The sequence below is a fragment of the Prionailurus bengalensis genome, chromosome A1 (assembly GCF_016509475.1).
Source record: "Prionailurus bengalensis isolate Pbe53 chromosome A1, Fcat_Pben_1.1_paternal_pri, whole genome shotgun sequence".
In the NCBI taxonomy this organism is placed as follows: domain Eukaryota; kingdom Metazoa; phylum Chordata; class Mammalia; order Carnivora; family Felidae; genus Prionailurus; species Prionailurus bengalensis.
This window is the reverse complement of record NC_057343.1, coordinates 178,454,121-178,469,516: the sequence shown is the minus strand read 5'-3', so window position 1 is coordinate 178,469,516 and position 15,396 is coordinate 178,454,121. Positions and strand designations below refer to the sequence as shown.

Genomic DNA, 15,396 nt, shown 5'->3' with positions numbered 1-15,396 from the left:
TCACTCCAATCCAGCCACATCTCCATCATATCTAGAAGACTGACTTCCCTTGCATAATGCTTTAAGTTCACGCCATCAATTCCAGGAGGCAGGGCATTTCAGTCTCTTGGAAAATGCACTGGCTGTAGAGTCAGATAACCTGGGTTGAAGCAAATCAGTTTTCCTTTTTGGATCTCAGTCTCCCATAAAATAGGAATAATATTAGACACCTGTCATGAATGATCTGATATAATGTGCACAGTAACACTCTGACAACAGTTATTCTCAATATCCTCATTTTACAGAGAAGGAACTTCTTAGCCTTGTTGGGAAGGTTAACAGGAGAAGGTTAACGAAGGAGCCAGGTACAGAGCAGGCTCTTGCTAAGTGTCAGTCTCTGCTCTCCTTCCTTCATCTCCAAATCCCCTTAACTGCTACCATTGGTCAAAGAAACTAAGCAATGTTGCTCTTGTTATTTTCCACAAAGAAAAACGCTGAACAGCTCCTCTAGCAAAGCACTAAAGCCCATTCTAACATCTTGGTGCTAAGTCGCATATCCCCTTAAATGTCAGCATAACAGGAATCCCACAACCTCTACGAGAACACCTTAGAACAGTATCCCCAGGAGCCAAGCAGACCATGGAACTTTCTCGTTTCAAGCCTATTCAGTACAAAGAAGTTACTGAAGAAGGTGGGCCATCTGCTCAGGCCAGAAAGTGCTTTGAAGTGTTAAAATTAAGCATTTTCTTAAGTACCAATATCTGGCTCTCATTTCTCTATCTTGCTGAGACCCCCCCCCCCCCCGTCTCCCATTACCACCTCCCTTCCCAAGGCAACAAGAGGACACATTATGGTTTCAGAAAATGAGGCCAGAATATGGCACACACAATGCTGAAGAAGTGCTTCTGTTGCTAATTATAGGCACCAGACGAAGGTCTGGAAAAATTTCAACAATAAATTAAAACAATTAAGAGGCACAAATTTCAAAGCTCAGTATGTAAACAACACTATATCAAAATGAAACTCAAATGTATAATGTCACTTCAATGCCCTTGACTACAGCCAGTTTTAACACAGCTGCTTAGATCATACAATTACAGAAACTTTTATTATTTTAGAAACACATTTCAAAGGGCAGCTGCAAAGAAACTTCCTTCCCCACCCACTCCTGCTGTCCCTTCCTAGTCACAGATCTAGTGGTAAAATCTGAACTTAGCAACCTTTTGAAAGAAAAAACAATGCAACTGCTGACAGCAATAGGATGTCAATGGATGCCTTTAACTTGGCATATACAGACCTAAGGATTCAGACAGAAATGAAGTGAAATGACACTCAAGTCACAAAGTTCAACATTTTGTTGTCCCAACAAAATGGCGCAAGCATCTACCTCTATGTCAGGATGAATCAATTCCGAAATTAGCAGGTGAATAATTAAAACTTCCTGGCAACAAATCTTACTACCTCTGGAGAAGCAGGTGTTTCCTGTCTCTCCAGGTTTTTTTTTTTTCTTTTTTCTTTTTCTTTTTAAAGCTACCATCCTCACAATACCCACCAGATGTCAGGCATATTACATACCTTGTCTTTAATCTTTACAATATCCCATGAAGTATTATTATTATTATTCCCATACAGATAAGGACACGGAGGCTCCAAAAAGTGGGCTCATGTAACTATGAAGTGCAGGGGTTGGGATTCAAATTTAGGGACTGTCTAAATCCAACACCCACACTCTTTCCACTCTGTCATGCTGGTCCTTGGCCCTACACCCAGCCTGAAGCCTCAGCTATGCTCTCTCAAGACCTTTGATTTAGTCTGTCACATTTACAGTCCATAACGGTTTATCGCCCTTACTTGGGGATAAGACAAATGAATAAACCATGGCCAGGAAGCTAAGTGTTTCAAAATTCTTAATTGCTCAGATACCTCACCAAAAACATCGCCAATGCTTATCATCCTCTTTGAAGTACAATCTGCCTCTACTTCAAATGATGTAAATTTTCCCTTTAACAACAGTTCTTACAAACCACAAACTTAGCCTGCAGAAATTGACATTGCAGACTAAACATTTACCATGATTTTTAGAAAAGCATATCATAATTATCACTTTTTCCACTGAACCAAAAGGAGCCAGAGACCACAAACATTTTCCATTTTCCCTATACTGACAGGTATGATATTCACAGTAAGCATTAAAAAGCGAGAACTACAGACAATTTTTATAGAATTAATGGTTTTCCCAATCAAAAGAAGTCTTAACTTGACAACTGAAACAGTAAAACTTCAAACTCAAGATCATCTATGGTAAAAGTTCAACACCAAACTAGAATAGTGATTACTAAGTTGCTCCATACATTATTAAATTTAAGTATGCACGTACACATGGACCAGTTTCTCCCCTAATACTCTTAAGGCAGGGTCTGTGTTAAGGAACTAATGCCAGGTTTAATCCAAGTCTACTAGACACGAACACAATCAACTTGGCCAGCTTGTCCCCAGCTATTAGATTCGTATGTATGATATATACTGACATATGTATATATGTTCAGATCAAATCCTGTTAAAACAAATAGCATTTTAACAAAAATATTTCCATGTCCCAGCCAATGGTCCATTCATTTCATGTAATATTCAATACCACAAAATTCCACTTTAACAGAGATATGGACAATGCCTTAAAATTCGCTGTAATGAAAACTGAATTGTATGCAATTATACTAACCATATTTATATACATAACACATGTTCATCTGTTCTGTCTCTTCTCCAAGACTGTACACTCCCCAAGAGAAGGGGTTGCCTCTGGACTACACTCTGCAAATCAAGAGAACTTCAACAGTGCCACCTTGTGGATATTCTGTAAATACAAGGTGAGTTTCCTGGCACTCTAAAATGTTTGAGAAGCAAATTACAGGCAAAAATAAAATAAAACCAGAACAGCAGAAAGCAAGCACACCAAAAAACAACAGGTTTCCTTGAGCAAAATGGAGGCATAGTTTCAAAGCACTGATGAGGAACAAGTACCATCATCGAATATTTAACTGTCTGATCTTTTCTAGATATGAGATGCAACCTGAGTCCACAGAAAGGCTTGGCTGCTGGAGGTTCTGAGTTCTGGCACTGCTCATACCAGAGAGACGGCACCACATGGTCAATCACCTTACTTAAACTCACTTATAATTCTCTCCCCCTGAGCCCCTCACCCTTTTTCCCTCTCATACAATTAAAACCATATCTGTTTCCTCCTTTCTCCCTATCATAAATAACTGGGCTGTAAATTGGGTTGTAAACATGTATTCTATACTATGGCCAATAAGAATTTTCCAGAGTAATCCTAGCAATTTCAGCCTTTGCACTAACTTTTGAACCAGCCCCCACCATCGCCCACAATTCAATCACCACAATAACCAAGATGTATGATCTTCGTCATTTCATGAAATTTCTCTGATCCTTGGCTTCCTGGTCTATAGAGTGAGAAAGAGGATTAAGTGATGGCTAAGATCCTTCGTAGCAATTAAATACTACACAATTCTAGAAACAGAGGGTTCTTATTTTCTTTTCTAGAAATACTAATGAATGAAATGGCGCAAACAGTGCTATATTTCAGCATAAAATAAACCAGAAGAGTCAAAATTTCCTAAGCTAACTCTCAAATATCCTTACACTCCCACTGTAGAAAGTAAATGTACACATTTTGGAAGAAAGATTCGAAATTCAAAACTGGCCTTTCAATTTGCCTGAGACCTGAGAACAGCTCCTATTTGCCATGAAAATACTTAGAGCATGGAGTCCTGATGCACTGTAAATCACAGACAAGCTAAGGAAGGAGCTCCTCTTTGAAGAGAAGCTCTGACGGGACAGGGCTGGTGGCAATGGCACTTTTATCCCTGGCTATTTCTAGGTCTACCCTGGCATGGCAGTTATAACCTCTAGACCACAATGACCATTATTAGAAGAAACATTCTGGCCAGCATTCTCTTCAGAAATCTATCTTACCTAGCCAAATTTAAAATTAAAGTTAAAATCAAAATTAAAGGAAGAAGGAGAAGGAGGAGGAGGAGGAGGAGGAAGAGAAATAAAGAGAGAAAAGACAGAATTAATGAGTGATCAAAAATCAAAGTGGGCATAAAACAGGCAGAGCACAGAGGCTTTTTTAGAGCAGTGAACCTATTCAATATGATACGATAATGGCAGATACATGTCATTACACATTTGTGCAAACCCAAAGAATGCACACCAAGAGTGACCCCTAATGAGTATGGAGTGGGTGATAATAATGTGTCAATGTAGGCCCATGTGTCCCAGAACAAATGAGCCACCTGGATGGGATGTTAACGGGGGAGGCTGGATGGGATGGTGATAGTGAGGTAGGATGGGGATATGGAGACTATATGAATTCTCTGTATTTTCCATTCAATTTTGCTCTGAACCTAAAACTACTCTAAGAAAATAGTTTCTCTCTCTCTCTCTCTCTCTCTTTTTTTTTTAAATCAAAGTAAACTTAACCAGAGGAGTATGGGGATGGGAGGAAGAGGGAGAGAGAGAGAGAGACAGAGAGGGAGGGAGAGAGAAAAAGAGAAGTGGTAAGGGAGAAGATCCAGAAATAAGTTTTTCAAAAAATGTAATAAAGACATGCCATCAGTTTTTCCAAGACATTTGTACCATTCCCTACCCTAAGTGTCATTTTAAGTACAAATGAACATCCTAAACTTTGGGATACTGCTTAAACATAAATGCTGTAGGAAAAATTATCTCATATATTTTTTAAATTACTTATAAAAGCAAAATCCAGATTATATATAGGCTACCTCAAAACTAACAGCATAGGGATGCCTGGGTGGCACAGTCAGCTAAGCGTCCAACTCTTGATTTCAGCTGAGGTCTTGATCTCACAGTTCATGGGATCAAGCTCTGCATTGGGCTCCGTGCTGACAGTACACAGCCTGCTTGGATTTCTCTTTCCCTCTCTCTTTGCCTCTCCCCCACCTCAAAATGAATAAACACTTTAAAAAACAGGATAGCATTAGCTCATTAAACTAAATTAAACAACGGTATGACCAATGATCAACACCACTAATCGTGGCAACTGCCTACATTTCCTATACAGATCCTAAATTATAACTCCTTTTCCAATGCCATAATAAAATATAGTATGGGTACCAAAGAAACTCACACTGTAGTCACACTGTACTCATTCATTCATTTCACAAATATCTACTGATTTCTGCGTAGGCCCTTGGACTAGACATTCTTCTACTGCTCAGCTTTTTAAAAGACAAGTACAGTTACCTGGTAAAGCGGTAATAAAGTCCCGCTGCAACATGGGCTTCAGGTAAGAGTTAATATGTCCATGCTGATAATGACACATTCGTGAAATAAGGTGTTCCACAAATTCCACTTGATCTGATTCAGACCACTGGTCAAAATATTTAATACACAAGTCTTTTTCTTTTTGATAGTTTCCTTCTGATGGCCTCTTTCTGGAGACGATCACAGATGATGTTCCATTACTTATCTATTTTAGAAAAATAAACAAAAAAAATAATTAGTTTGACAAAGAAAAAAACTCTAATTAGTATTTTATTGGAAACATTTTTCACCCTGTGTATTTAATCTTAAAATACCAGCTATACCCTGAAGCCAAACTCATTCCTTTATTAATTCATTCATGAAGTAATTTAAAACGTATTTAGGGCCTCAAATTAAGTCTCTAAAGTAAATGTCGAATTTACAGCTATTTATAAAGCTATCTGGTGTCCCAAGTCATCATTCTCCAATGCTTATTCCAAAACCATGTGGTTATTAGATAACCAATGTCAGAGATAACTATCTTAGAGAACGTGCTCAACTTGGCAAAGTAGCAACTGATTGACTATTAGTAGTTTGCTTTACTTCTTCAAAGATCAAAGTCAATGCTATATTCATCTAGCCAATGGTTCTCACACCTGTGTGTGCATCAGAGTAACAAGAGGGCTTCTTAACAGACAGACTGCCAGGCTCCACCACAGATGTCCTCATTCTATAGGTCTGGAGTAGAGCCTGAGAAGTTGCAAGTTCCCAGGTGGTATTGGTGCTGATGGTCCGGAGAATGCACTTTAGAGACCACACTTTGAAAACCACTGGTCCATTTAATGAAGAAATCTGAAGGCAATTCAATCTAAAAATTGAACCCATCTCCAAACTGTTACCAGAGCTACTAGACTGCTAGCAAATAACAGTTTAGCCTTTCACTCCTTTTTTTTCTTCACCTACTCTGAAAGCAACCCAAGGTGAACCACATACACCTCAAAAGATTCTCATCCTATAGAGTTGGTCGATGATATCCCACAGACTCCTATACTACCTATGCATCATTTCTCCTCAAAGCTACATGGATGATGGTTCTTGCATAAAACCAGTATATTTCTTAAAAAATAAAAACTACACGGGCGCCTGGGTGGCGCAGTCGGTTAAGCGTCCGGCTTCAGCCAGGTCACAATCTCGCGGTCCGGGAGTTCGAGCCCCGCGTCAGGCTCTGGGCTGATGGCTCGGAGCCTGGAGCCTGTTTCCGATTCTGTGTCTCCCTCTCTCTGCCCCTCCCCCGTTCATGCTCTGTCTCTCTCTGTCCCAAAAATAAATAAACGTTGAAAAAAAAATAAAAAAAAAATAAATAAAATAAAAACTACATATACTTTATCTGACAACAGCATCAAAAAAAAAAAAAAATTGGAATCCCCAGACTGAAGCCACAACTGCCACTGGTGTTATAAGGCTCAGTAACATCCCTGTTTAAAACCAAAATTACTTCAATGTTTTTGTCAAACATTTGCCAAGCTATCTACCAGTCACTCCTTTGAGAGCCCCTTCATGTGTAACACCAGAAATAGCCTAGAAGAGAATTTTGAAAACTGAAGAGTTATATTACAGACATGCATTAACTCCATGCACGAGCTTATCTCAGAAGTTTTACACAGAAAGAACCAAGAGCTTTGTTATCACTATGTCCCCTAATTTAACTGAATCTATCCCAGAAAGAAGACATCCTTCATAAATAACCAAAGGAGTCTGACTTTCCTTATTAAAATCTTATATATCATACCTCTCTGCAGCAAGTTTTTATGTCCACATTTAAAGGTACATAGTGAGAAGGCATTCACCTCCCATCCCATTTATCTTACTACCTCCTTCTCTAGGAATGTTTTTCCCCCCCTGGAAATTGGATGGAGAGCTCACTGACACTGGGTACCACCAGAGGGCAGCATTGAACAGAAATTTATGATGCTGCTTGTAGTTAAGACCTCTGACAGAGCCCAAAAATCAACGTTCAAAACAGTCAGAAGTGAAAATTCTTCACGGTGGTGAGTATCAGCTAGTATAAGGGACATCTCTGCTACTTTTAAGTATAAGGATGTTGAGTATAATGTTATAGTAACTGCCCGACTATAGGCAACTGGTTAAAGCAAATAATAATACATCTACAGAAGGTACTATAATGAAGCCATTAAAATTAGGTTTATATAGTAACATCTTAATAACAAGAGAACATGTTTATGAAACAATATTAAGGAACAAAAGACAAGATGCAGAATTTTATACAGCATTACAATCACGGTTAGTTTGTGCAATGGGGAACACACAAGACAGAATAAAGGATATATTAAAAAAAACAGCCGTATTTCCTTCCTCCTTCTTTTCTACATTTTACTCATTGTAACTTGTCAAAATAATTGCTTTCCTGACAGGTTAAATATATGGTAACAACTTGCATTTGTGTACTGCTTTATAATTTCCAAAATACTTTCACATCCATTATCATTTGATAAGCAAAGAGATTATTATTTCATTTACAGAAGGGTTCTTAAACATCTAACTTCCCTACAGCATTGGGATACCATTAACTAGTTAACTAAAAGAACTTACGAAAGCAAAACTGAAAGCCAAAATGTTAAGAACCACTGTGAACTGAAAAATCAATAGTCAATGAAGAGAACCCTATTGGAAAATACGGAGCATGAAGGAGGAACAGACATCAAGCTGCACACAGTTCCCCCGACGCAGTGGCAAGTGCACAGTTCTACAGCACATTTCCCATTTCTACTTCTAGCCACCTGCTGAGCCCAGATTTTCCTGACATTGTTTTGCTTTGCTTATTTCATCATAAATTTGTTGGGCATACTTTATTCTTGCTAACTCATCTACTCCTCTCATTTCAAATCAAATGAACGCAGAGAAGATTTTTTAACATTATTCTCTTCATCTTTAGGTTTATTTGCCTCTTACTGTGTCTTTCTGAGGGGCAAAGTTATTTGGACCATAATGGTTGATGGAAAGATCCAATCATGAAACTTTACATAGCATCCCTCCCCGTAGCTAGGGCAAAAAAAAACCCTGGGGAATTGGGAGGAAAACTGGCAGGACTAAAAAGAACCAAGAAAGAAGAAAGGAAAAGGCAAACTAACAAGAAATGGGGGAGAAGGGTGAGGGTACGGAGACAAAATCACCAATGCACACACACTGGTATGGCATGGTGCTATTCTGGTGACAAAGGATGCCACCACTGACCATCTTTGGCTTGGACTGTGGCGACAAACTGAGTATTTTAGGCTACAGACACTTCAGAATCTTTGTAGCAACTCCAAAATTTTTTACTATTCGTAATGACACCTCCCTGAGGAACAGAAGATAAATTAGGGTGAATTCCGAAACTAGCAAAATTGCACAAAAGAAAACAAAAACGCTTGCTTGGCTCTGGTTTTCATTGAGGACATGAGCTGAGGGAGCATCTTATCTATAGTAAGTCAACTGCTCTTATCTGTGCGTCGTCATTCCTACCTGCCAAAGAGTATTTTTCTTTGGGGACTCATCTTCATTTTGATCCTCCATAACTGAAGTGTTCTAAGGGGGGAAAAACAGGTTATTTGAATTATGCCGAGTTTTGCAAATCCTACACCAAAATATAATTTTGAAAACCCAAAGTAGAATGTACCAACACCAACCCAAGAACTATTTGGCTTGTGACTGACAGACGCCATTTTGGGGTCAAAAGGGTTGTGCTCATCTTCATACATTAGTTGAAATTAGTTAGTTGCTGGACAAAACTAAGCATAAAGCCTTTATTTATGAAGGCTGGGCACACTTAGAAAACAAGCTAAATTATGGGACTGGGGCTGAGGCTCTACCTCAACCATCACTGTTATTCTTTTAACTTGTGGCAAGAAGCCACGGAGACCCACTTAGTTCTTTGATTGCACAAACATTTACTAGAATGTCTGCTATTCAGTAATCCATCCCAACCATCACCTGCAATTAGGACTGCCAAGCTCTGGAAGTCCCCCCCTTGCTTTTCTCTTTCCTTCCTTGATAACCTTGTTTTTCTAGACCGGCTTTGCAATCTCCCTTAGCAAGCACCAGTGGTGGGTGCCCCAACTTCTTCCCTGAAGGGGAGGATGCTGGTAGCCAGTAACAATCTGGCTTGCCTTGGGAATGCATTAGCTTTTGATTTTTGTGTTTACTGCACAAAGAGGCACTGTGTGATTATTCTTTCTGGTGACCTAGTCGCTCAATAGATGCCCATTAACTAGAGATTATACATGATTGGATTTTCCCTTTTGAAGCTCCTACCTAATGGCTAAATGGAAACTTAATGAGAAGGGGAAGTGGGAGAATAGTGCTCCGAAAGGAATAACAATTCAAGAACCTCTAAGATTCTTTCCCAAACCTAAAGTTCTAAGATTGGGGTACAAAAGATAAACTGTAACCCTCCACAGTATTATTCAAAAGAATCCTATAGATCTGTTTAAGTCACTGGCGTTTACAAGATTCTGTTTACTGCCTTTAGGGATAAGCCTATCTCTCAAAACTTCCCTATTTTTCCTTTTTTTCTTCAAGTCATAAAATGTTTGCACCCACACAGCATTTCCCAACGTGGGTAATGACAGAAGAATCACTACAGAACACTAGTGCTTTGCAGGTCACATAGCTCGCTCTGATCAGGAATACAGTATGTAGTACAACAGTCAAAGGCTTTGAAACCAGAGACACGTTGCATTTGTGAGGTGGTCACTTATTCAGTGTGTGTGTGTGTGTGTGTGTGATTCTGAGTAAGGTGTTTTACCCATGGACAAATACAAACCATATAGAGGTACTGTGGGATGGAGACTCCCCAGCACAGTGTTTGGTGTGTAACTGGTACTCGAAAAATCATTCATGCCCAGCTTTGAAGATGCTACTTTCCCTTAAGTGTTATCGTCTCACACTTTTTAACCTCAGGCTTTGACAGAATGGCTCCAGATGGCTGCCTGTAGAGAAAATCCACTGGCTCCCTCAATAAAATCTTACAAGTCCCACAGTGCCAAGGTCTGCAATGGGGGAGAAGGGCAAACGGTCAGGGTTCCCCACATGTGGAAAGCCAACCATGAGCTAGAGAGGAGGACATTGTGTCCAAGAGTTCAAAACAGGTCTAGAGTAGACGGTAATAAATGATCCTGAATGGGAAGAAGAGGGTGGAGAAGAGAAAAACAAAAGTAGTACTTCTCTCTCCATGTAATTTTCCTTTTACTGCTATCTTGAAGGACTTAAGATTCATAAAGCTGGCAGGGGAGTGAACAAAGTGGAAACGGTGACTTAATACCTCATCTGCTGGGTCCAACTAGTAGTTACAAAGCCATCTTTGCAAGGTCACAATGTCCTGGGTTCTAAGAGAGTAACAAGAAGAAACCATGGCTGGAAACATGAAGAGTAAGCGTATAAAGTAGAAGAAAAATGGCAAGTCCCTGCCCCCATCTTCAGGCACCTGAGGAAATGTATGAGGAATGCATATATGTAGGGTTTTAAACTAAAAACTTTTGGGGCGCCTGGGTGGCTCAGTTGGTTAAGCATCCGACTTCAGCTAAGGTCATCATCTCACAGTTGGTGGGTCCGAGCCCCATGTTGTGGGGCTGACAGCTCAGAGCCTGGAGCCTGCTTCAGATTCTGTGTCTCCCTCTCTCTCTGCCCCTCCCCCGTTTAGGCTCTGTCTCTCAAAAATAAATACAATGTTAAAACAACTAAAGTAAAAACTTCTGTTATACAGGAGTCTGAACCCATCAGAACTCTTCTGACCTAAGCTACCTAAATACTTTCCTTACTCAGGGAGGAAATAGTCAGAAGTCCCTACAGATTACACAAGAAACAACTGTCTTTCTTCATTTCACTCATTCCAAAACAGAGAAATGGTGTTTATTTATACAGATGAGAAAGAAACAACCCCTCTGATAAAAATAGCAACTATTCTCTTAAGGCTTGATAAAAGTGGATAAAAAGATACGATTTAATAAAATTGTATTTAATAAAGCCCTGGGGTGGCCGGAATAGCTCCCCCATCATACATATCTTTTCAACTTCTCTTATAAAGCCCTGAGGAGAAGCTGCCAAAGGGAAAATGCTACTCTGAAGCTACATTGATCAGAGGATCATTTCCCAAGAGTCTTCCAGGTGACACAAGAGACGCTCAGAGAAAAAAGGGTCCCACGGTCTAATAAAATCTGACAAATGCTATATGCTGCACAAACACTTGCTCTCTCCCTCCCCACCCCCGAGGTTAAAAACCACTTGGTTAAGGGGCACCTGGGTGGCTCAATCGGTTAAGCATCCGACTTCAGCTCAGGTCATGATCTCACGGTCTGTGAGTTTGAGCCCCACATCGGGCTCTGTGCTGACAGCTCAGAGCCTGGAGCCTGCTTCAGATTCTGTGTCTCCCTCTCTCCTTGCCCCTCCCCTGCTCATGCTCTGTCTCTCTCTGTCTCAAAAATAAATAAAAACATTTAAAAAAACCAACACTTAAGACACTAAAGGTTCAGAGATGTCTCGTAAGTAACAATCAGGTTAAGATAGTTTAACCTAGCTTTCCCAAGTCTGTTGGACATGGACACCTCTCTTATTATAACAATACCTCATTTAACAAGAGCTCAGCAAATACTGGAAAACACTGGACTAGGGCAATAGCATGCAGAAGTCCTCCCTCCTCTCACTTCACCAGACCCAGGTTTCTGGGAGACAAAGGAAATGACCACTTTGGTAGGCACAAAATATTCCGAGTCTCCTCTCATCTTTCCCAGACTGCTTTATGAGCTGAGTCTATGTGTAGGTACAATAAGCTCTAAGTCGTGATACATCTTTGCCAGTAGGTGCCACCAGCTAAGAGAACAGATGTCACTTGAAAAAATCTACTTTAAGAGTTATATAAGAGAAATACATTTCCTACTTTAAAAATGCTACCAATTCGGCATTATGAGTTTCATGATAGAAATGCTTATACAGGGGCACCTGGGTGGCTCAGTAGGTTAAGCGTCCCACTTTGGCTCAGGTCATGATCTCAAAGTTCGTGAGTTCAAGCCCCGCATTGGGCTCTGTGCTGACAGCCCAGAGCCTGGAGCCTGCTTCAGATTCTGTCTCCCTCTCTCTCTGCCCCTTCCCTGTTTGTACTTTCTCGCTCAAAAATAAACAAACATTAAAAAATGTTTTTAAAAAAGAGAAATGTTTATACAACGTAAGATTTTCATACAAAAGGAGTCTTTACTCTTTAGAGGAAGCAAAAATTAAAAAAACCACAAAGGATCTGGAAAACATGGGAGCATTCTGCCATTTTCTTTAGTGTTTTAAAATTGGGGGACTTAAGACATTAAGAATGACAGACATATAATGCAAAAATGCTATTAGCTAACTTCATTGGGTCTCTAATCTAGGCTTGTTTCATACATTGCCTTTTAATTTTGAGGAAAAAAATATGAATGTATATATTGCAATTTTACAAAAAAAAAAAAAATTAAGAATGTCATTAAGAATGACAGACATATAATGCAAAAATGCTATTAGCTAACTTCATTGGGTCTCTAATCTAGGCTTGTTTCGTACATTGCCTTTTAATTTTGAGGAAAAAAATATGAATGTATATATTGCAATTTTACAAAAAAAAAATGAGGAACAGATAAGTAAGTGATTAAAAGTCACAAAGTTGGGGGCGCCTGGGTGGCGCAGTCGGTTAAGCGTCCAACTTCAGCCAGGTCACGATCTCGCGGTCTGGGAATTCAAGCCCCGCGTCGGGCTCTGGGCTGATGGCTCAGAGCCTGGAGCCTGTTTCCGATTCTGTGTCTCCCTCTCTCTCTGCCCCTCCCCCGTTCATGCTCTGTCTCTCTCTGTCCCAAAAATAAATAAACGTTGAAAAAAAAAAATTAAAAAAAAAAAAAGTCACAAAGTTGGTAAATGAGAGATGCAGGAATCAGATCTAGGTCTGTTCTAATCAGAAGTCAATGTCCTTTCTGTACAGAAAAACACATCTCAAGTTTTTTCCAACTGCTGGTTGTAGCCTATGAAGTTCATTTAATGGGCCGCAATCAGCATTTTCTAATAAAACGAAATTGAATCTGGGCATTCCCCTGCTCACAAAGGTAAGCATAACAAAAATCACAAGGGGTAAATAAAAGGAATGAGCAAAACCAGAACAGGAAAATTCAAATTAAGGAAAGAAAAACTCATTATTGCACAAGGAGAACAATACTCAAGTCAAATCATGAGTGACAAAGAGTTTTTAAAAATCTCTAAAAGTCGTAATTTGTGAAGAGGATAATGTGTACTTTTATATATACACTAAATACAAAATTCCACAAAATATATCAAGGAAAAAAGTTGTATATTTTTTTTTAATTTTTAAAACACCCTTGCATCTTTGACAGATCAAGTAGACCAAACAAATAAAAGCTTGGCTTTCCATAGAACATTAAAAAAACAACTGACAGAGCATCCCAGGCCACAGAAAAAGTATCAAATACAGCCAGAAATCAAGAAAAGATTATTGTGTTAAGATCAAGCCAAGCAGAAATGTCCAAATCTAGTTTGCTAGTTACTATGTGCCACAAATTCCAAAGATAAACAGAACAATGACTCACACAAATAAACCAAACACCTCTGTGTTGTTATTGTTAATTCCACCCAGGCCCCTAGTCTAACCTAAAATTCTTTCCCCTCAAACCTAAATCTTACCAACACATTACTGGTAAATGAGATCACTGAAGAGGGAGAAACATTCACTTGGAAAAAGAAGAGACAAGCTTTTCCAAAACAGCAGTCCCCTCTCTCATAGTAATCTCACAACTCCAGAAGAAAGAAAAACATGAACGCATCTATGCATACATGACTTTTTAAAGCAACAACTCCAGCCACCATTAAACATAGCTAATCAAAAATCTTCTTGTTCCTCCACACAAATATCAACATATAGGAACAAACCAGTTGTTTTCTTTCTACAATTAAAATAAAATTTTTAAATTTTAATTCTTTGGGAGTTTGTCTGAAATCACTGCCACGTAATTTCTATAATGTAGTAAGTTCTGTTCCAGTTTATCTAATCTGCAGTTCTACTCACACTTCTAACTAGGTGTTTGGCTGTTCCTGACACTACATGACAAGATCATATCAAAGTATGCAGAAGAATGAACACAGGGTAAAATTTTTCTTCCTTTCCTCACCACCAATTATTTTTTAAAAGAGGGGAATGCTTATATTATTAGATATTTTTTAAAAAATTTAAGCTACAATAATTAAAGCAGTATGGTTCTGGCAAAGCAAGATCAATGAAACAAAATAGAAAGTCCAGAAACCGATCATTTATACTTACAAATCTGTGTATTTTAAAGTCAGAGTTTCAAATTGGTGAGAAAGAGATAATACTCTTTATGGGATTAAAAATAAAAGATGGGGGTGGAGGGCGCCTGGGTGGCTCAGTCAGTTGAGGGTTTGACTCTAGCTTTTGGCTCAGGTCATGATCCCAGGGTCTTGGAATCAAGTCCCCTGTGGGGCTCACATTGAGTGTGGAGCCTGCTTTAAGATTCATTTATTCATTCATTCTCTCTCTCTCTCTCTCTCTCTCTCTCTCTCGCTCCCTCTGCCCCTGTCCTGTGCACACACGCACATGCTCGAAAAATATAAATAAAAATAAACAAAAGTTGGGCACCTGGGTGGCTCAGCTGGTCAAGCATGGGTCTCTTGATCTCAGCTCAGGTCTTGATCTCATGTCTGTGAGTTCAAGCCCCACACTGGGATCCACACTGGGTGTGGAGCCTGCTTTGAATGAATGAATGAATGAATGAATGAATGAATGAATGAATATAAAAACTTTTTAAAAATAAAGAAAAGTTAAAATGCTACCTCATATTACATCCCAATAAATACTATGGATACAAAGAATCAAGTGTGAAAAATTACAACCATAAAACTACTAAAAGCAAGCATACAGGAGTTTCTACAAATTCATGGAACCAGGGAAAGGCTGTCTAAGCATGATACCAAAGACAGAAATTAATGTAGATGTGATTGGATAAAAAAATTCAAACTCATGAATGTTCACAATAAATTTCAAAAACAAATACAATACATTGGGGGAAGTATTGCAATGTATGATAAATAAGT

The 15,396-nt window shown here is 39.1% G+C and overlaps 1 protein-coding gene across 11 annotated transcripts in view; it reads right to left on the bottom strand.

Annotated features, from left to right (window-relative positions):
- Nucleotides 1-15,396, bottom strand: part of FBXW11 (F-box and WD repeat domain containing 11) — a 121,280-nt gene that overhangs the window by 35,718 nt on the left and 70,166 nt on the right. For 6 of the 11 annotated variants that reach the window (XM_043596013.1, XM_043596036.1, XM_043596044.1 and 3 more), the window contains 2 exons: nt 8,788-8,850; nt 5,266-5,491 (listed from right to left, as the gene is read on the bottom strand). In XM_043596013.1, the coding sequence (XP_043451948.1) occupies nt 5,266-5,491; nt 8,788-8,850 (289 nt within the window). Of the gene's footprint in view, nt 1-5,265; nt 5,492-8,787; nt 8,851-10,368; nt 10,382-15,396 lie in introns of those variants that run through there. The other 5 variants (XM_043596059.1, XM_043596061.1, XM_043596028.1 and 2 more) reach the window with 3 other exon arrangements.